The 21,713-nt window shown below is 37.2% G+C and overlaps 2 protein-coding genes across 14 annotated transcripts in view; both read left to right on the top strand.

Annotated features, from left to right (window-relative positions):
* plecb (plectin b) overlaps nucleotides 1-1,417 on the top strand; it is a 109,902-nt gene extending 108,485 nt beyond the window's left edge. For 6 of the 10 annotated variants that reach the window (XM_053633556.1, XM_053633568.1, XM_053633576.1 and 3 more), the window contains exons 33-34: nucleotides 134-235; nucleotides 396-1,408. The gene's annotated coding sequence lies outside the window, so the exon portion shown is untranslated. Of the gene's footprint in view, nucleotides 1-133; nucleotides 236-395 lie in introns of all 10 variants that reach the window. The other 4 variants (XM_053633562.1, XM_053633521.1, XM_053633506.1 and 1 more) reach the window with 4 other exon arrangements.
* Nucleotides 1,418-1,875: 458 nt separating this feature from the next.
* The window catches only part of macf1b (microtubule actin crosslinking factor 1b), a 41,856-nt gene continuing 22,018 nt past the window's right edge, over nucleotides 1,876-21,713 (top strand). For 2 of the 4 annotated variants that reach the window (XM_053633595.1, XM_053633614.1), the window contains exon 1: nucleotides 9,728-10,359. In XM_053633595.1, the coding sequence (XP_053489570.1) occupies nucleotides 10,192-10,359 (168 nt within the window). In that variant the 5' untranslated portion in view covers nucleotides 9,728-10,191. Of the gene's footprint in view, nucleotides 4,075-6,700; nucleotides 6,724-9,727; nucleotides 10,360-16,380; nucleotides 17,727-21,713 lie in introns of those variants that run through there. The other 2 variants (XM_053633604.1, XM_053633587.1) reach the window with 2 other exon arrangements.

Below are 21,713 nucleotides of genomic sequence, written 5' to 3' on the forward strand. Positions count from 1 at the left end.
CATTTGTGTATAATACTTCTGCAGTTTAATGTAATTTCTTTTCCACGGACTCATCTTTATTATTAGAGTGTGAATCAAGTGTGATCATTGATGAATTAACTTGGTTTTCCTCTCTCTTTTTATTTTTCTCCAGTGTTTATCTATAACCAAAGCTGTAGTAATGGAAAAGAGTGTTAGTGTTCTCTTGAGCAGTAAAATTGATGCTTGCCAGCAGCCTTCAGCTCAAAACATTCAGGTAAGCTCTTGTTTACTTATAAAATTTTGTTACAAATCCAGGTTGTTTTTATTTATGTATATATGATGGTCTAGTACACATTGTTTCATACATTTTTTTGTTGACATTTTTTTTTTTTTTTTTTGTTTCATCGTGTCCATTTTTTGTTTTTGTTTTTTAGATCTGCAGAGAGCCTTTCATTCCTTTCTTCTGTTGCTTCTACAGTATCATTTGCTCAGAGAAGGTAGAGGCTAGGGTTACCCTGAAGTTTTCCTTGAATATCATACCAGCAATTCACCATCATCAACTGAACATTTTATGGCTTTACCATCCACATTGTTCACACACAAACTTAATTTTGGAAAAATACTCCTTGTGAGCCACTGTTTTACATTAAAGACTATATACAATTTTGCTGAGAGACAGTTTGAAGAGCTATTTTCTACTTCCCACATTTCTTCTAATCTCTCATTTGACAGTGTAAAGCATTTAATATGCGTTCCCCTGGATCCCCTTGTCCAGTGTGTGCTACTGTATTCTACACAAGTTTTAGTTCAGCAATACAAATTAGTGTATTAGGATATATTGTGGGAGTAAGTTGTTTTTTTTTCTCCATTTTTAACAAGGATATTGATTTTTTTTTTTTTTTTTTTTTTTCCTTCTTGACCAGTGTTTCTTCTAATCCACTGTTTATTTTCTTAAAAGTACTTGACTTGTGTATATCTTCATATTTGGTTTCCCTTTTCTTTATTTTGATATGTTCTGTAATATATTTGCTTTGCATGGTTTACTAACTTATCGTGACATTTTAGAAAATTGAGATGAAGAGCAGACGTGAATTTCATAATAAGTATCAATAGGTTAAACCCTTATTATTACAAATGTATGACATCCAACTGATCTGTGCATGAGGTATATAATGCTGCAAAGAAATTACATTGCTTTTAAGAATAACCTCATACTCTAATGTAAATAAAAGGATTATAGAAATATCATGTCTGTACTTGTTTAGTTTGTTTCGTTAATTTGAAGGCTGTAATGTCAATGAACATGTTAATTTTCAGTACATGAAAATATTAATATGCATAAATATGATATGATACTACTTCTGTCTTACAAACGTCTTCCCAGGACAAAAAAAAAATGAATATAAATAGAATAGAGTTCTAATGGTCTGCATTATAGTACATCATCTTTAAGGGGAAAAAAAGTCAAAATTAAAGCTTCAAATAATATCTGCAAACCTTTTTTTTTTTTTTTTTTTTTTTTTTTTTTTTTTTTTTTAAGAATAACACTATTTAATAACTTTATTTTTTTTTTTTTTAATTACTTTGTTTTTGGAAGAACCTTTTTGTCTAACATGGCCAAAATTATGTGGAAACCAGACTATCACACCCATATCTGCCCATTCCAAAACCATGGGCATTAACATTGAGTTGGTTCTGCCTTTTGCTGATATAACAACTGCCACTCATCTGGGAAGGCTTTCCACTAGATTTTGGAGCATGGCTGTGGGGATTTATGCTCATTCAGACACAAGAGCATTAGTAAGGTCAGGCAATTCATTCCAAACATGTTCAGTGGTGTTGAGGTCAGGGCTTGGGCCGCTCAAATTCTTCCACATCTACCTTGGCAATACCAAGGTTTCTTTTGGGGGGGGGGGGGGGATTAATGTTATTCCATTTTAATTATATAACATACATACATACATACATACATACATACACACATGTATCTACATAAATATAATAGGTATAGTACAAATATACAAGCAGGTATTCAAATTAATAACAAATAATTGAACTTAAAATACTGTAACAGGATTAATTCAAATAACTAAATTCAAATAGATTTTTATTTGAATTTAGTATTTTGCATACCCAAGATTTGTTTTATGAATTTTTAATTGAAATTATGAATTTAAAAAAAGAATTTCAATTTCAACTACACTAATATTACTTTGACAGGTTGATGAATAGGTAACGATAAAGGCAAAATAACAATAAAGATCATCTTCATTGTCACTAAATAGGATGAATTATTGCCACCTTTCATAAAAATGAGCAAAAAAATTTATCAGACAATACTACCACCTATTTCTTGAATGGAACAGTTGCATTATTGTGCAATATTTGTTTTATACATTTAATGTTATTATTTTTATTTTCCACTCAAACAGTAGGTGAAATTGTTTCACATATAAATTGTCATTCTTTAAAACATTTTTCATTTGCTCACAGTCCCCAGGTAACTCTTGTTACCAATAATCATGTCATGTTCCCCTGAGGTATAAAAATGAGGTTACATGTAAAATATAAAATCCCTTTGTCATCATTTACCATGGGGGAAAAACCAAAGAATTTAACACAAAAGAGACAGGCCAAGATTGACCTGCACAAATTAGGTAGTGAATATAAAATTGCTTATACAGTTAGTGTCATGATGTGAGTCCATGGAGGCGGATACAAATGCAGAACTTCTTTTATTGCAGACAGACAGAGGGAATAGACACAGGGAAATTGAAATCAGAGGAAAGACACAAAAGGAACCCGCATTATCAGAAACTTGGTAATTAGAAAATAAACCCTAAGGTAAAAAAGTACAAAATAACCAAAACACAGTGCATAAAGAAAAGCAATAAGAGAACCAAATACAAAATGTGACCTGACCTTAATCCAGCAACTAAGGAAGAAAAACAGGCGGTTTAAATAGGGTACTAAATAATCAGGGAAAACGGAAAAACACATGAGTATAGTTGAGACAGGAAATGGAAGGAGACAACAGAGGAAGAAGTTCTGCAAGGACAGCCAGGGTGGAATTGCCCCTGGGGGCCATTACAGTTAGGAATGTATTTTGTACAATTAGGGCCATAACAAAAAGTTTTGTATGTTTAAAACAGTTAGAAATATCCCAGGGACTACACCCATAAGCACACTGTCGTGATTAGGTGTGTACCAATGTGTTCTTCTAAAAGAAAATTAATCAATGCCACAATCATAAATCAATCATACAAACAATTGATGTGTAAATAATTTAATAGCACATAACTTGATTCTTGATACAGAGTGACTTCATCATTCACTCACATAACGATGGGAGGCTAATAAATTGAATTGTATCAGTAGCAGATTCAGTGATCTCGTCAAATATTGAATCATTGCCTTATGAATCAAAATCATCTTGTGTGGTAGCCTAAGGTTTACACCCAGTGAGGAGGTTGGTGAAGGAGGGAAGAGAGAGACCAAAGATCACATAATGCAGTGGCTAAAGGTCACCAAGCATCATTAGAACTGCAGTTGGAATTGTGTTGTGGTCAGATGAGACCAAAATCAAAGTCTTTGTTCATGCACACCATCAGCATATTTGGTGACAAAACCGGACTGTATAAGGAAATTATAGAAATAATTGCCAATAATTCTAAAACCAGTGTCTAGTAGAAAAAAAAAAGTGATTTTAAATCACTTATTACATGTTGTTGTTATTGTTTATTGCTCATTTTAATGAATGGCAACTCTAAGTTGACAACAGTTTAGGTTTTGGATAAGAATATATAATATGTTAGTATATAATGATGCAATATACATTATAAACCTATAATCGTTTCTTTTTTTTTTTTAATGTTGCCTACTCATTATGTTTATTACCTTGTAACTACATTTATAGGCCATTGTTTCCAGGTATACTGTACCTACAAAGTGCACTTATGGTAGATAGACAACTACTAAGTGTAGCCTATCTGTTGCTATGCACAGTTTTTCAGCGCCCCTCTACCATGTCCACCTCTGGGAGGAGATCACCATCTTCCTGCTCAATCCCTTCCCTTAACGCAACTTTCACCTGTCCAAGGTGGACATTATAAGGTAAGTCCCCAAAAAACTATAAATGAAAACAATTATGCATGTATAGATTTCTCTACCTGTGTAGAAATATCTACCAAAGGATTGTATAAATGGCTGAAAGTTACAACTGCTCTTAGTGGGTATAAGTATGTATTTAACTGTGTAGCAACCAAATGTCACTAAGCTGGTGGCCATGAAGAAAAGTGTAACCCCCCACCACCGCCCTCGTACAAATCATCACGGTCCAAAACACAAGCCAGGTGGTTAAAATCCCAATCACACCAGGAGATATTTTGAAATGAGTCCAAATCATTTCCAGTCCACTAGGAACTGCATCCTTGCTCACACCTGGTGGGAGTCCAGGAAGTGATGCACTGCGTAGGCAGGCTGGTCAGTGAAGATGCAGATAGCAGGAACCGGGGGACTGAAGAACCACACATCAAGAAACGTAGCACACTGGATGTGTTCGCATTGATCGGGGAAGCTGAAGCATGTACAGCACAGCATTGACATGAATGGATTGATGGGCCAGCAACATACCAGTGAGTCAATTCACAAGTATCCACCCCTGAAGGAAGAACCTGAGTGGACAGCCAAGACACACTGTCTGGGACAGTAAGATTTTACATGCTGTGTCTATGGTTGGTTTGGACCTATTGCCACCGGGAGGCCTTCAACAAGACTGATGCTCCAGGTTTGGCAAAAATGATGAACTATCAGCTCAGCTGCAGGCATCACCACTTCAGCTTTCTGCTTCAGAAAGAGAGTGAATTGAAAATCAGACTGGACCCAAATGTGGTGGTGAGATCCAGAAGGTGGTGTTGTCAGTGATGAAGCATATCAAAGCTGTTTCTTGTTTCAACTCTTATTTCACACTCCAATTCCATTGGTTTGGGGATGGAAGCCAAAAGATAGGCTGAAGCACGCACACTGAAAAAAAGAAAAAAAAGAATAAGTGGTCGGTTAGATTTAAGAAAACATTACGTATGGTTTATATAAAAATATTAAATTTCTCAGCAAAATGTGATTTCATTGCTTATGCTAAACTTAATTTAAACAACTTTCTAATTAATTAGATTGAATTATGTAAAGTGAGCATGATCATGCCGGGAACCGTGGCTTGATCCTCAGCTCAGGTGAGAGTGAGGAGTTTGATTTTATTCAAGCCATTAAAAATACATAGTTAAATCATGTTGGCAGTCCAAAAAAAATTGTTAATTTAACGCAGTTCAATTTTAATGTTGTCTAGTAAGTTTTTTACTCAAACATCTCGCTTAACATTTCACAAAAGATTAATGCTGGTCAATTGCAATCTTAAGTGGAAGTATGGTGGCCCATTTCTTACAGATGATAACTGCTTTTAGATCTAGCTACTTACAGTAGATGGGGCTTCAGATGAGTAGGCAGAATCGGAAGGCACAGAAGAATACCTGCCAAAGAGGTCAAGTAGCTTGGCATGAACCCCACTCAATCATGGCCCCAGAAGACCAATCACTATTGGTTTTCAAACAAGAGATAGCACAGGACCAAAGGAGACTCAGTTAAATGAAGCCATAGGGTCTCTTGGTGTCATTTTGCCACACAAAAGTGCAGAGGAACATTAAGATGACTGCACTAGAGCCAAAGGGTCATCCATCAAGAGCAGTGACTGATAAAGAGAGTTTTCAGCTGGGTTGAAAGACAAAAATCCATAATCAACAAAGACTTATGACATTTAAAAAACCAAGATAATTCTACTTCAAGTGTTGGTTGAAATGGCTGATATTCTGATCAATTTCAAGGGGCCATTCCTCTTTAGGACAATTATCATGCTGACTGAATAGGTAATTGAGTATCTCTAAGTCATTCACTGCTTCTCTAGAAGTAAGTTCATCTTTAATTTATTCAGACAGGCCATGCTGGAAGTGAAGTGTTGAGTGCTTCTTTCATACCATTGGAAATCCACAGTGAGTTTGGCAAGGTGATTGCATAGTCTGCAACACTACAAGACAAGTACCCTAGGCGAAGGTGAAGTTGCCTTGCCACTTGCTGCCCTCCTACTGAATTATGCATCTCATCCGAGGTGGTAGTTGAAGCACACCATATATGTTGGAGGACTGAGTTTAGTGCTGATGGGTCCATATTCAATCAGAGTTAGTTTAGCTTTTACATTTCTCTCTGACCAGGGATCTCACACAGGTCATCTGAGTGTGAGCTGTGCTCCAACCACTTAACCTCAGATGGAAGTTGGGGTAAAACTCAGCAGAGAATCTTTACGAAAGAGAAATACTCAATCCTCACTGACTGCCCAATAGCATGCAGACACAAAGTTGAATATTTCAAAATACAGTCCAAATTGCTAAATTGTTGAGGTAAAAACAGTCCAAAAGATCCAATCAAAAGTCAAAGGCATAAGGGGAGAGAAATGGGAAAATTCAACAGCAGAACATGCCTGAGCTGATTTCAAGACTGAGTTCCACAAACCAATTATCAGAGGGGCTCCACCTTGTGGCAGGCAGAGGCATCAACCCAAATCTCATAATAACATTGCTACAATACACCCCATCTACAAGTAACAAGCTATACAATAGAAATATCATCATGTGTATTTGTATGCATTTGTATTTGATTCAATTGTGTTTAAGTATATTTTTGTGTCCAATTTCAGGATGCAGAAGGCAAAAGATATGGGTAAGGCAAATACATACATTAAACACTAATTTTGTGAAGTAACTGAGTACCTTTGTATTTGGCAATTTTAATATTAAATTTGCCCCAAGAATCATTACAATATAGATGGTCATTCAGATCAAATAAATGTGAAATCAGGCATCTAATATAATAGAAAATATATGTTCTTGGCCCACTGAAAGAATGTTGCTCTGTCATTTAATTTAATTAATGATTTGTTAATTTGATTTTGCATTATTTCCCAACACATACAGACATGGACTAACGTCTCATGACACGAGGTTAAAGCTGAGTCGTATTACCTTTTTCAAATTTCTTAACCAATAAGGTTATAACCAATGACCGTCTACATGCATGTGAAAAAATATGGAAATTGTTGGCTTTTTTTGACATATTTGGACAAGCAAACATTTAATCCTCTTTGAAACAGTGCCTATTAATAAAGTTGATACACTCTATCAAATAACACATCAAATGTACATCCCAACATTTATCACACCTTCAAATCCAGAAAATTAAACGCTGGTGTTCAAGATTGGGTGCCAGTGATTAGAACCTGCTTAGGGCATGCAGGTGGAACATGTCTTATTTATACCCCTCTCATATCTAGTGTTTGGTGTTCTCTTTGATATTGAGGTGTGTGGTGTCATCATGCCAAGATCTTAAGAGTTCTGTAAGGCCTTCAGAAAAAAAGGTTGTGGATGCCTATGAGTGGCAAGGGATTTAAAAAGATCTCCAAATTATGTGAAATACATCATTCCACTGTAAGGATAATAATCTACAAATGACGCAGATTTCAAACGACTGCCAATTTGTCCAGGACTGGTCGTCCCAGCAAATTCAGCCCAAGAGCAGATCATCTGGTTCAAAAAGAAGTCTCCAAGAATTCAAAAATTTCATCACATGGTTTGCTAAAAAGTCTTCCAACTGTTGGCGTCAAAGTGCATGCTTCTGCAATAAGAAAAAGATTTGTGCAAGAGATTGTACAAATTTGACCTGCATGGGAGGTGTGCCAGCAAAAAGCCTTTGGTGTCTAAAAAGAGCATTAGAGCAAGACTACAGTTTGCTCTATGAGCATGACCAGGCCTTTTGTTTGGCCAAAGTAACAGTAGACATGTTTGGCGCAGACCAAAGACAGCTTTTCAGGAGAAGCACCTCATACCAACTGTGAAGCATGGTGGTGGAAATGTTATGGTTTGGGGTTGCTTTGCTGCCTCAGGGACTGGACAGCTTGCATTCATTGATTCAACTATGAATTCTGCATCATATCAAAGAGTGCTTCAAGATAATGTGAGGCCATCTGTCCAGAAGTTGAACCGAAAGTGGACCTTTCAACAGGATAATGATCCTAAGCACACTAGCAAATTCACCAAGAAATGGCTCAAAAAGAAGAAATTGAGTGTTATGGAATGGCCTAGTCAAAGCCCAGATATGAATCCTATTGAAATGTTGTAGGGGGATTTGAAACAGGTAGTACATGCAAGAAAACCCATAAACATTTTGCAACTGAATGAATATTACATGGAAGACTGGAACAAAATTCCGGCAAGCCTGGTGGACAATTATGCAGAAATAAGTTCTTGCTGCTAAAGGGGACAATACTAGCTTCTGAGGCCAAGGGTATACTTACTTTTTCCACAGAAGAATATCACATCTATTAATATTGCTGTTGAATAAATGATTGAAAAATCTCATTTTCCTTGTGGTTTTGTTCAAGTATATCAACTTTATTAACTGTTTCAAAGATGATCAAATGTTTTCTTGTCCAAATATGTCAACAACAAAAAAAGCCAACCAATTTCCATAGAGTGTACTTAATTTTTCACACAACTGTATATGGGTAGACATCATAACAGGGAGTCAACTATGAAGCCAGAATGTCTCTGAGGAAATCGAGTTTGCAGCACAATTTTTTAAATCCCACCCATTCCCATGTTAGTCAATGGGAATTAGTAAGCGGTAAAATTCAATTTTAAGTTACATCTCCACAAGTTATTTTCAAGTAATAGTGTTGTCATTTTTACTCATTCAGTTGGCCTTGATATTTCCCCCAGTATTTTTCCTTAGGTGACTGACAGTATTGGACATGACAGTAGAGCCTTATGAATGTGGATTCACTTTCCAACACATTCATAAGGCTCTTAAAGCAAAACTATGCCTTTTTCTTCGGTAAACTGTTGTAACAGTCCCTCAGTGGGGAATTCTTTGTAGTTTTTAATGGTATGTCATTTTGATGTCTAAGCTAGCTTGTTATACTGATCTTATGAGCCAACCAATGGTTGTGAACAAAGTGCTGGCATAAACAAAGGCAGCTAACACTAGCTAAATTTCATGAGATCAGTGGTTGACTGTATGACCTTAGCAAATACTTGAAATATACTATTATGTTCCTGTATCCTGTAAGTAATTCCATTTTTCAATGAACGCCACCAACAGAACAAGTGGAGCACAAGACAGTGCACTTCTCCATTCAGATGGGTAACTGCAGGCGTCAGAACTAGATGAAAATAATGGAGAACAGGGATTTTTTTTCCTCAGAAAATGTTGTGTTGAGTGTAAATGTTGACCAGTATATTTTCATTTGGTACCTATGTATACTTGCATTACTCTGATTTTAAATGATGGATAATGTCAGCTAGCAAATTGTAGTTCAGTCGGTCATGACTCAAAACTCTTAAAAAAAAAAAAAAAAAAAAAAAAAAAAAAAAAAAACCATTCCTGACAACAGTAAAAATCAATGTTTGTGCAGTTTAATATGACTACAATTTTACATATTAATTAATAACACTATACTTGCCACTTAGATTAATAGTTAATACATAATTAATACAGGATGGACTGGCGAGAGGTGGACCTACTGTCCTACCGGCCATATCTACTGAAGAGACCCTGGCTCTAATTTTCACAAACTGTCATCTCCCATCTTGACCAAAAAGGTTCCAAACTGCCCAGTGGAAATAAATGGTGCCATGCTGTCCACTCATATAGAGTCATTTTTTAATAACTTGCACCTGTAAGCAATTTTTAGCCTTCTATCTTTTTGATGACCAGACTTGTGATTCTTGCCCAACATTTTGCTGAATCACAGCGGAAACCTTGTAAGACTACTAGCTTCTACTCTTCTAATTTTCATTTGACACCTGCATTTCCCCAAATCACTGACAAAACCATTTTTCACAGATGAAGGATGTCGAGGGAACATGAATATTGCATGATTCATGTTTGTTTTCTACCCTCAAATATTGTTTTGCTTCTTTTTTTATCAATGGTACTTATTAAATTCACTCAAATGTCCTACTGTGTTTTTCCTGTTGTGGGGCTATAGAATTGTCATTACCTATATTGACGACACCTAAGAAAAAGAAAGAAAAAAAAATGCTTATGTCATTTCACTGTAATGGCTCTCAGCTGTCTATTGAATGTCATCCCATAGGCAATTTAGCATGTAAGTAATGGAAGAGCACTGAAATGCAAGGAATCAGAGTATACAGAATGTGCTCTGCATGTCTCCTGACACTTCCCAGAATGGACACAGAGGAGTGGAGTCAGTGGCAGAATGAGTTTCGTGGGCAGATCCGGGCACTGCGCCACTGGCTGAAGAGCATGGAGATGAGACTGCCTCCTGTGGATCCTGCAGTGAGTTCCACCGGCTAAGCAAATTCAGTAGCTTCATGTTAAATATTGTGTACTATCACATCACACTGAGGAAGAGGGAATGAGGTAAACTGAGAATCTCTGTTGTATCCAAAAGATTCATAGGACTCAGCATCTAAGCAACATATAATAGCAACTTGGGTGGTATTTTTGTACCTTCAGTAGCCTGGGAAGGCTACCTCCTGTTTTAGCTGGGAAGGTGCAGATAGTGTACCTTTTAAAACTTTACTCAAAAATTAATTAAAGGTACAACAGTGGTCCTTATGGTCCAGTCATATTAAATAATTTTTGAAGTACTCTATATTCATATTTATACATCATATAGGTACAAAAAATGTATCTCTGAAGCTGCCACCATAGCAATAAGGAAAGATACATTTTAGTAGCCTCTGAAAATTTTTCTCTCTTTCTGTCTTTAATGATTGCAATTATTACTGTGTGGAAAAATAATACATTTATTGGCAAGCAATATCAACAACAGCACTCCTCTTCCAAAACTCCAGCCTGTGATTTTCTTAAGCGCTTCCCACTGAGTTGTTTGTCAGAAGAAAAAAGGGCAAAAGAGTACAAACAAACAAACAAAAAAAGCTGATTAGGGTCTTGTTGATGTTTAATGGTACAATGTTCCCGTGACACAGGAGTTGGCCTTTTAAAAAAAATAATTAATTAATTAATAAAAATAAATTATTTTTTATAACAGAATATTGTCGTGTGTGCACGCATGCATGTGTGCGTGTGTGTTCTTCAATGCCAGTAAATGACATTACAACCTCAGAGGCTTGGCACCAGAGAAAGAGAGACTGAGGTGCAGTTCCTCTGAGGAAAGGACACATCCAGGCACGATCTATTGTGATGTGACTAGATGGGGAGAGTGGGGTGCAGTACAGCACTGGAGGCCTCTTCAAACATGAGAGAGCACACAGAAAGCACATTAGATTCAGATGGGAGGATGAGGAGGAAGAGACAAATGGGACTTTACAGAGAGACCCTTCTGATCTGTCTATGTAAAACCTTGTATAACAGCTTGTCATCTGTTAGTGATTAGTGTTTAGCTATAGTCTAATTTCAGTGGGTTTGACTTGGACAGCATAATAAGAATAATCATCATCATCATCACCATTTTGTAACACTATGGTTATAGTGGTGTGTAGTATGTTTGTACCAACACTAAGCAGAAGACTTGGCATGATTTAGGATACACGTTATAGTCAATTTTCCTTGTTATTGCACAGTTGATGCATTTGTAGAGTTATCAAGATTATTAGCTTTTTCTTTAAAGTAATTACTTTGATACATTTACAGCAGGGATTCCCAAACTTTTTGGGCAAATGACCCCAAATGGACATAATGAATATTCTGCAACCCTAAGCCTTGAAGACCTACGTTGTTTTTTTTCTAATTCCAGATTTATGTTATAAAACTTCTGTAACATTTAAACAATTTATTATTTTAGTGACATATGTATGTCTAAAGTAAATGACTAAAAACCAAAGGAATTCTATGGCACGCCGGAGCCAAAACATCCCTGTCCATCACGTTTCCAAGTCAAACTTTAAAATATTTATCAATTACATGCACAGTGACGTTCAACACACTGCAGAGCTCTGTCTCATTCTTTTCCACCACCATTGTGATTGTTATCATGGGTTGCATCTCAAATCAACAACACTGACCTTCCATTCAGTAGTATTTAATAATATAGAATATGCAGAAGACTGGAACGCAAAACAGACCTTTTGGTAGGTTTGAAGGCTACATGACCAAATTTAACAACTCAAACATTCAACTGTAATGGGAAAGCTGGTTAGGGTTAGTAGTCAATAAAGGTCTATACAGTACCGTAAAATCAAAATAGTAATTTTTTACTGTTCAACTATGCTCATGCAGTGTGTCAGGATTCTCAATAAGACTAAAATAACATGTACTGTATTCATTTAATATGGCTTGTCTGAATGTGAGTCAAGGAAACATTATACATATCAACATCTTTAATGCATGCTCATGGATGTGCACTCTATTGTTTTGTTCAGGAGAAAAGCTATAATGAGTTGATGATGATGCCATCCAATTGACTTTTATTTTTAGTGTGAGCATGTTCTGAGCACTTTCTACCACATAGTGAATAAGAATGCTACACGATATGGCCAAAAGTGGAACTAAGAGGCCAGAGCATTGATAATGCTCCCCTGATATAGTCTATTAAGAGGCTATTATAACAGCAACGGGGAGACTAAATCTGGAATGGCATGTTTTAAAAAAAAAAAAAAAAAAAAAAAAAAAAACCTATAGGTGTAATGGGTAGGAGTCCACAAACTTTTGGTCATATAGTGTATTTACCATTCATGCACTTCATCCATATCTGTATGGATATCTCATACATATCATACATATTACTTCATCCATATCTCTATGTCCTTCCCTACTGCTTTTGCCATGGTAATAACCCATGTCTGCTTCTCTGCTGAATGACACTTTACACACCTTGACAAATGGAGAGAGACACAACTCTGGAATGGGTAGCATAAAATTATGGGCAATGTTATTTATCAATATCTCATATTTCTCAAAAACTATTCATCTCAAGTAAACGCAATAACGCATTATATTTGTATGTGCTAAATGTCTACTGAGGTTAAATGTTGCATTTGGGTTCTTTTTAAATTGTAACATTGTAGCAATGGACATGGCAGGGAGCACCTTTAACATAGAAGACAGTTACTCATACGGTCCATAAGGATTTCTTTTTCTTGATCCCCAGTGCATGGGCCTCTTTTCTCTCTTCCCTTTTGACTTCCCACTGATATTGAATAGTTGGATAAATAATGTGTCTTAATGGTCTCTCTTTTCAATGAGCTCTGTAAAGCAAAGTCTGCATCTGAAATTAGCACTGCATGCATAACATGCATACAGACTCAGAGGGGTCTAGGAAAGCGGTTGAAAGCAAGAGCTGCTTCTTGATTCTCCATAAACTCCCAATGGCATTGAAAAAAGCATTGAACCACAATGGTTTGCATAGTGACGTTATGGGAAAGGACAATATTCCAAAAACTTGTTGAAAGAAAAGATGTCAAATGGTAACATAAAGCACTGTTTAGTTGTAGTTGTTTACCACATGACGCTATTGTACTCACTAGGCCCTTCCCTTGTACAAACCACAGACATAATTAGCATCTGACAGCAGGATTCCCTTGTGTAAAACCTCCGTTCTTATCACAGAGTTCTGGTCAACTCGTTCTGCACTGCAGGTCCTCAAACAACAAAAGCAAATAATTACTGAACGCTCTGCAATGTTGCGTGTATTAAAAAATTTCACCTTATTTTAAAATGTTGAATATTTCAGTCAACCACTGTAGGGGGAAACTGCATTATTTTCAGTGACTTATTTTGAACACCTGCCCAAGCAGATCAAGATTAAATTTAGCATGACAGAAGTGTTCTCCCTGTGAATAAACTATGCATAGCTGGTGAATGGATGAAACTGAAGGCATTTGAAGTTGCTCATTCTTTATTTCCCCCTCAGTGACTCAGTTTCTAGTAGCCCAGACATCCCAGCAGGGAAGACCCCATCCTTACACACACACTCTTCTGGGAAGTGAACTCTGGGGTGATAAATTACTGTGTTTGTCAAATAGTACTTTAGTTGTGACCCCCAACTCAAAAGAGATCCTTTTGTACATATTCATTTATCACTTAGCACAAGCCTCACGTGAGATGCATGGAAAGAGCCATGTCTGCTCAAGTGCTAATTATGGTATACTGGAGGGTCCATTGAAGTCTTATTGAATTTAAAAGCAGAGGAGAGAGCGAAATGTTGGGGGAGGGGAACAAGTCAGTAGGATTAATCCACTTTAGTGCTTTCAGGTCTTCGGACACATGGGGGTTTTGATCAAATTTGGCCTCATCTGCAACCCATTTGGCATTTCACAGATTCGCCCCTACAATCTGCCTCATGAACATACTGAAGCTATTCATTTCACAAGTGAACAAATGATACATTAGATGGAATCTACATGGTATTGCTTCAGGTAATTGTAATGAATGCAATGTCTTTGTCTATAACTAACCCAGTAGCATGTATAATTAAGATGAGAACAAGCTTTTCCTTATTTTGTCCCTTTCTTTTATTTCTGTATTACATGGCAGGAGGAGCAAATTGATTGAGAGTGGTAAAAGCTGTGGCCTTAGACAGTGGACAGAGGCAGACTGTCAGAGGGAACAATATAATTACCTCATTGAGGAGATGGCTGTGTAGGGATCAAAGATCAGGTGTCTCACAGACTGCAATGTTTGGCAAGAGTAAAGTGAGACCATGCCAACCCACTGATGGTCACAGGCACCAAACTGCAAGCTCACACATTGCCTTCCTGTATTCAAGGCAATACACTACAGCACCATATACCTTCATTAAAATATCACTTGTCTCTAGATGTAATTTGATTAAAGGTGAAAAGTGAAAATACAGGATGCCCCTTCTTATTTAAGGGGTATGTAGTAACTATAGCTGTTATTTGGCAACATTAACAGCTTAATTTAGTGCTTTGTATTAAAACTTTATATTATAGGTGTTACTTGCTTCTCCATAATAACTATTTCTGGAAATGTGCAGGTTAATGAATGATTAATTAAGTTTTTTAAATAATAATAATAATAATAATATGTAGAACTCTTATTGTGCCCTCAATCCATAAAATGTGGAAAAGTTCAATAGGGCTGAATACATATACATGGCATTATATATAAGCTATGAATTAATGTCTAGTTTGTGACCCTCTATACTTAAGTCTTACCAAACTGCATTTATATATCTTGGGTGAACATATTTAATGCAAAAGGAATGCAATTATAATGAACACCATGCTTTAAACCGTCCTCTCAAAATATGCTTAAAATTGCTTACACCTAAGTGAAATGTGGCATTCTACACTTTGGCTTCATTTTCATTCTTCTTACTCGAAGAGCTTGAATATTCATTTTTGACTTCACTATCTAAATTCCTCTGGGAGGCATTATAATAACACCCATAGAAATACTGCAAACATTCACTGTTTCTGAATCAAAGCTTAGTAAGGGTGAACAATTTGACCTTGCTGGATTTTGCCATTGAATTTTCTTTCCCAGGACAGCCTTAACAACAGGCATTGTTACTCTTATTTTTTTTTTTTCCATCGTCGCTTCCTTTTGTCTGTGTTATATCCTCCAGTGTCTCAGTTGGGGGATGGGTCAAAGTTAATAATTTAAGTGCTTAGTGTAGTTGTTGGAGAGTACCCTCATACACAGTTCCCACTGGAATTACAATGACAGATTGATGTGAAGAGGACATATGTACTCTATCTAGCTTTCCTCTCTCTCTCTCTCTCTCTCTCTCTCTCTCTCTCTCCCCCTCCTCTTCTCTTCCAATGCCCATTTGTACTCTCAGCTGCTCTGCTGGAACCTATGCTTCACCCCAGGTCTCCTCCAACAGGGGTGGTCTCTTCAGTTGAAGCCGGTGGTCCACACTCTGTAACCCCACCATATTGTTGTCCCAAAGGTTGTATCAGAGCGTCAAGCTCAAGATTGAAGAGGTCTTTCCCATTGTTTCTCAAAAGCTTGTCATGTCCTCACTCTCCCATAGTCCTGCCATTCTATGGTAAAGACTTATTTTCCCCCAGAGGTGTGTCATCTTTTGTTTTCAAAGGGTCACACCAAAATGTTCATGCTATTAGAATAAAGAATAAAGGCAGGACATGCAATAGAGAACAGTGAGTTCACACCAATTGAACGTTATAACGCAAGTACGATAATGACAGCCTCTGAAATCTGAGATTTCCAAGGTCTGCAAAAAAACATGTAAGGTTAATTGTCACCAGATTTTCAGTGGATCTTTGGGTCTGGCTTAACTAAGCTGCTTTTGATTAGATTAAAATGGCAATTAACCATGAGCTCCATCTGCCTGGCTTGTGTGAAAGATGTGCTGTAGATAATTGGTGGAGTGCAGGTGCAATGAGATGAGTGTATATGAGAACAGAAAGCATTTGTATGTGTGTGCAGCACCTGTGCTCCTTCTCTCCAGGGTTATATATCACACCTGCTTATACACCTGTCCACTCCCAACTCTCTATCTTTCCCAGTTTCTCTCTTCACTTTCTTCCCTATCTCTCAATCTCTCACCATACAGTACCCACAGGGCTAAGAGCTTATGTGAGATCTGACACCTTGCTAGAGTACAGATAATAGTCCCTCCTCCCAAAGGACCCATGCTGGACACAAAGATCTATTTACGTCTGCTTTTTCCCCCCTGAAAGAGCACTTTATTAAATAAATTATTAGGTACGTGTGTGTATAAAAACCTTCTTGTTGGCTAAAGTTTTGTGAGAATGCGGAGTGGAAATTTGACACTAGACAAGATGTACTTAAGCTTTTATAAAACTTCTCATTTCTCTTTAACATTGAGATTGTTGTTTGGCAGTTTGCAGACAGGAAACGAGTTGAAAAGTAATCAGAGATGTTTTGCAGTAATTAGCCCTCTTTGTAGCTTTGGTGGAGGTAGTATGCAGGATTTGAATAGAGATGGGGGTTGTGTGTGCTGCTGGAAGAGTGGGGGTCCCTCCTATTGTAGCCTGTCCTGTTCAGGCTTGCACTTGCTGTACGAGGGAGGGAGAGAGAATGGGTGAGATAGGCACGGGAGGCAGCTGTCACTTAACATGTGAATGTTAGGGGGCAGCCTGGGGTCTTTTATAGAGCATTTTTTTCATCCTTTTTTCTCCACAAGCAGCATGGAGTTTGGGACGCAAAAGAGGATCTGGGGGAGGGGCTAGCCAATGGAGGGAAAGAAGGAGCCACAGAGATGAGAGTGCTCCGCTGTTCAACTGTCTGGCACAAGAGAAACAAGAGCCCGAGAGTTCACACAAAACACTGCTGGCTTATGGACCAAGCTCTACCCAGATCTGTGAATGGGAACCATGCTTTATTTCTGACCTGGAGACAAGTGGAGTACAGCAGAAATACTGGGTTCCAGTGGGTGCACATCTCTCAGTTGCCTCAACGAGGAAGGAATTTCTCTGTCGAAGAGGGTGAAACAAAGAGGACAGAGAGTGTTGATGGGAGGGGGAGTCTGAAGCCAGGGAAGGACATTGTTCGCCTGTGACTGTGGGCAACGGCAAAGCATGACCTAGTGTGTGTGTTTGTGTTTAAAAGCGTGTTTAAAAGAGTGAGAGAGTGTACACAAGTGCACAATATGTGTATGCCTATGTACGAGTCTACCAGTGAAAAAGCAGATCTTTCAAAGGGTGCTGAAAATTTTTGTTCTCTGGTTTGAATGCAGAAGAACCAATGGAATTGTTTCGTTAGCTGTTTGTTCCCTGTGCCCAGGGGTAAGTATGAATCAGTGTCCTTAACGGTCAGAAACCGCCAAATCTTTAAGACTGGGGTGGGCTCTTTCAAACTTCCCCACTACACTGCCTCAGGGAAGGGAAAGGTGCACAGTGTGTGATGCTATGTGGACTGCTCTTGTTTGAGGGGATTTTGGTATGAATTCATTATGAGCAGGAGCAGCTTGGAGGAATTTAGATCTCATAAGTTTTCTCTCTGTAAAGCATGCCTTTGTGCTTGTCCCATTGCTGTTTTTGTGAGTATACTTTATTTTTGACAAAATATGATTTAGATTCGATTTAGAACAAATTTTTATAGGTCTGAGATTACAGTTTACAATTTTATATATATATATATATAATGCACACACACTAAAATTTAAACTTCTATCTAGTATATATATCCTCCAAATCACTGTGAAAAAATAACGACTAATGATTTTGAAAGAAACACACTTTTTATCAGAAACATAGTGGACAATAGAAACATAAAACCAAAATTACTGCCGGTTCATTCATTGACATTATCTGTTGACTGTTAGTCTAAGTATGAGATCACATCTACAATATGGTTAAGGGCTTTTATATTTCCCATGGGGGTCCTACATCTTTCCTTTTTAATTAGAGAACCCACTATCTTGATTACTACATGAAGCCACTCAGACTGCAATATAGAATTTTGATTTATCACTATTATCAAATGCAAATAAAGACATATACAAGTGCGGTCCTGCCCTGTAATCTCTAATACCAGTTGCCACCATTTATTTGCCATACTGGGGTCAAACAAAGGTTTGGTATTGTTATGGTAGCCTCTGGCAATACCCACACTTATACATTTCCTAACACTAGTATAGCTTTGGTGGTCATGGAAACTTAAAAGTGAAAAAATGTCTTCTTTAGATTTCATTTGGTTGTCAGTATGAGGTTTAATGTATGAATTATCATTCATTAGTTACATTGCTGACAAAATACTCTATGCCTTATTTTCAAGCTTTCTGTCTTATTGGAAATGCTATAGATTATCCAGGAGAATAATTCACCATCATTAGATTAATTTGATTCACTGAGATTCTCCCTGTGATATGCTCAAAAATCGATGCCGAGATGGGAGGTCTTAAACGACAGACCATTCTAGCTTAACAGAAGGTGGTTTGGGTCATCCCTGATAATGGATGTGCTGTGATACAGTACATTTCATTGTGTTGTATACTTGAACAGGTTGAATACCTTATTCTGTGCATTGACGGAGTGAGGATGCTTGCTTTAAAAGATCTGTTTTATATGAAGTCTGTTTGCACAATACGTTTAGGTGTTTTTATTCAAATTCAAATTGGATGATATTTGATCTTTCTCAATTTACAGCTTGTTTCGCACAGTTTCTGAATCACTCAAGCTTGTGTTTTAGCACAGAATATGCTCCCATAATGGATCTAAGATGCTACAGTACTGGATGGTATTGATCGTGTGATAACTACATATATTCACTTTCAGAGGAAAGTACACTGTATTAGGTAATGTGCCTGCTGAAGTGCTAGAGGTGCACATGAAATATGTAATGGAGGTGCACATGAAATATGTAATGGAGGTGCACATGAAATATGTAATGGAGTATCTGCATCTTGTATCTTAGACCTTCAACTGTGTTTAATATAATTGCTTATTGAGCATAAATATTCCAGTCTATGAAATGATGGACCAGTCCTGCCAAAACAGCTACCAGTAAAAAAAAAAAAAAAAAAAAACTGTGCAAAATTGTTGAACCTTTTGATCTTTTGTTCATAAAATTCACAAAAATACTCTGCTCTCTTGGATACCAAAAAATTGCAAACAAAACACAGGTTTATCAAAAAAAAAAAAATACTAATTGTTAAATATATGTGTGCCATAACTATTGGCACCCTTTTAGTCAATATTCTGTGCTACCTCCCTTTGCCAAGAGAACAGCTCTGAGTTTTCTCCTATAATGCCTGATGAGGTTGGAGAATACATGACAAGGGATCTGAGACCATTAGAATCTCTCCAGATTCTTCAAAGTTCAGGTCCATGCTGGTGGACTCTCCTCTTCAGTTCATCACACAGGTTTTCTATGGGTTTCAAGTCAGGGGACTGGGATGTCCATGGCAAGACCTAGATTTTGTGTTCAGGAAACCATTTTTGAGTTGATTTTGATGTATGTTTTGGATAATTGTCCTGCTGGAAGATCCAACCACGGCCCAATTTAAGCTTTCTGGCAGAGGCAGTCAGGTTTTCATTTAATATCTGTTTATATTTGATAGAGGCCATGTATCATAACAAAATATCCAGGTCCTATGGCAGAAAAACAGCCCCAAAACATTAATGAGCTACCACCATATTTAACCGTGGACATGAGGTACTTTTCCATATGGCTACCTCTCTGTGTGTGCCAAAACCACCTCTGGTGTTTGTTGCCAAAAAGCTCTATTTTGGTTTCATCTGAACATAGAACCCGATCCCATTTGAAGTTGCAGTAGTGTCTGGCAAACTGAAGATGCTTGAGTTTGTTTTTGGATGAGAGTAGAATATTTTTTCTTGAAACCCTTCCAAACAACTTGTGGTGACGTAGGTGAATTAGGATTGTAGTTTTGGAGACTTTCTGACCCCAAGACACAACTAACTTCTGCGATTCTCCAGCTGTGATCCTTGGAGATTTTTTGGCCACTCGAACCATCCTCTTCACAGTGCACTGAGACAATATAGCCACACATCCTCTTCCAGGTTGATTCATAACATTTCCAGTTGACTGGAACTTCTTAATTATTGCCCTGATGGTGAGAATTGGCATTTTCAACCCTTTTGCTATTTTCTTATAGCCACTTCCCATTTTGTGAAGCTCAACAACCTTTTGCCGCACATCACAGCTATATTCCTTGCTCTTACCAATTGTTATAAATGACTAAGGGCATTTGACCTATGTGTTTGGAAGTCATAGTTAAACAAGTTCATGTTCCTAGTCACCCAGGTGTACTAAAAAATTTTAAAATATGACTGGGAATATATGTTTCTAATATGAATTCATAGGGGTGCTGATAATTGTGACACACACATATTTAAGAAAGATTTTTTTGATAAACCTGTATTGTGTTTGCAGTTGTTTGATATCCATGAGAGCAGAGTATTTTTGTGAATTTAGTTAACAAAAGATCAGAAGGTTAAACAATAAAGACAAATTTTCTAAGCCTTATTTGCTCATCAAGGGTGCCAATATTATTGGAGGGCACGGTACATGACACTTACACAACCAGCAAACCAATTATATTTTAGTATCAGTTTGCATCATTCATTTGTGAATTAAATCCCTCAGGATATAGTTAAGTAATATGATACAGATTATGCAAACCAAAAATACGTTTTATGTCTGCCAATATAGAATGTAGTTGCTAACAGTGACCGTTTATAGTGCATATAGGGTGGTGAATTGTCAACTACAGCTTCTCCACCATAGATCCCAATCTTCTAATTGGATGAGTCCAGCTCCCTCAGTGTTTCTCAGGCTGCACTACATTGACGTACACTGATCCAGAATGACCAAGATGACCAGTAGCAACCAGCTCTCACTGAGCTTTTCTTTATTACTGTGATGAGATCTGTTTTAACTACAACACGCATTCATTAGGCATAAGTGGTAGAATTTTGTACTTATCTAATACAAAAAGCTAAGCTGACTTCCTATTCCTTTAGTCATACTAATAATTTGGGGCTTGTTGAGTTAAATACTGCTGAAGATTGTGTTCAGTAGCAGCTATACTCCAGAAAAAAAAGTTCTAAGAACAGAAATAAAAAGACAATTGTAATTGAAATTGAAATTGTAATTCTTACTCTTGCTTTGAACATTACAGGAAAGTTTTTCACTTTTTTTCTCAGAGTAATTTGTCTCGCACTTTTCGGACACTATTGTGTTTATTCACAATATGTACTCCTTTTCCGCATGCCGTTTCTGGCCCTCCTCACAATATCCCAATCCTCTCT

The sequence above is a fragment of the Ictalurus furcatus genome, chromosome 1 (genome assembly GCF_023375685.1).
Source record: "Ictalurus furcatus strain D&B chromosome 1, Billie_1.0, whole genome shotgun sequence".
In the NCBI taxonomy this organism is placed as follows: Eukaryota; Metazoa; Chordata; class Actinopteri; order Siluriformes; family Ictaluridae; genus Ictalurus; species Ictalurus furcatus.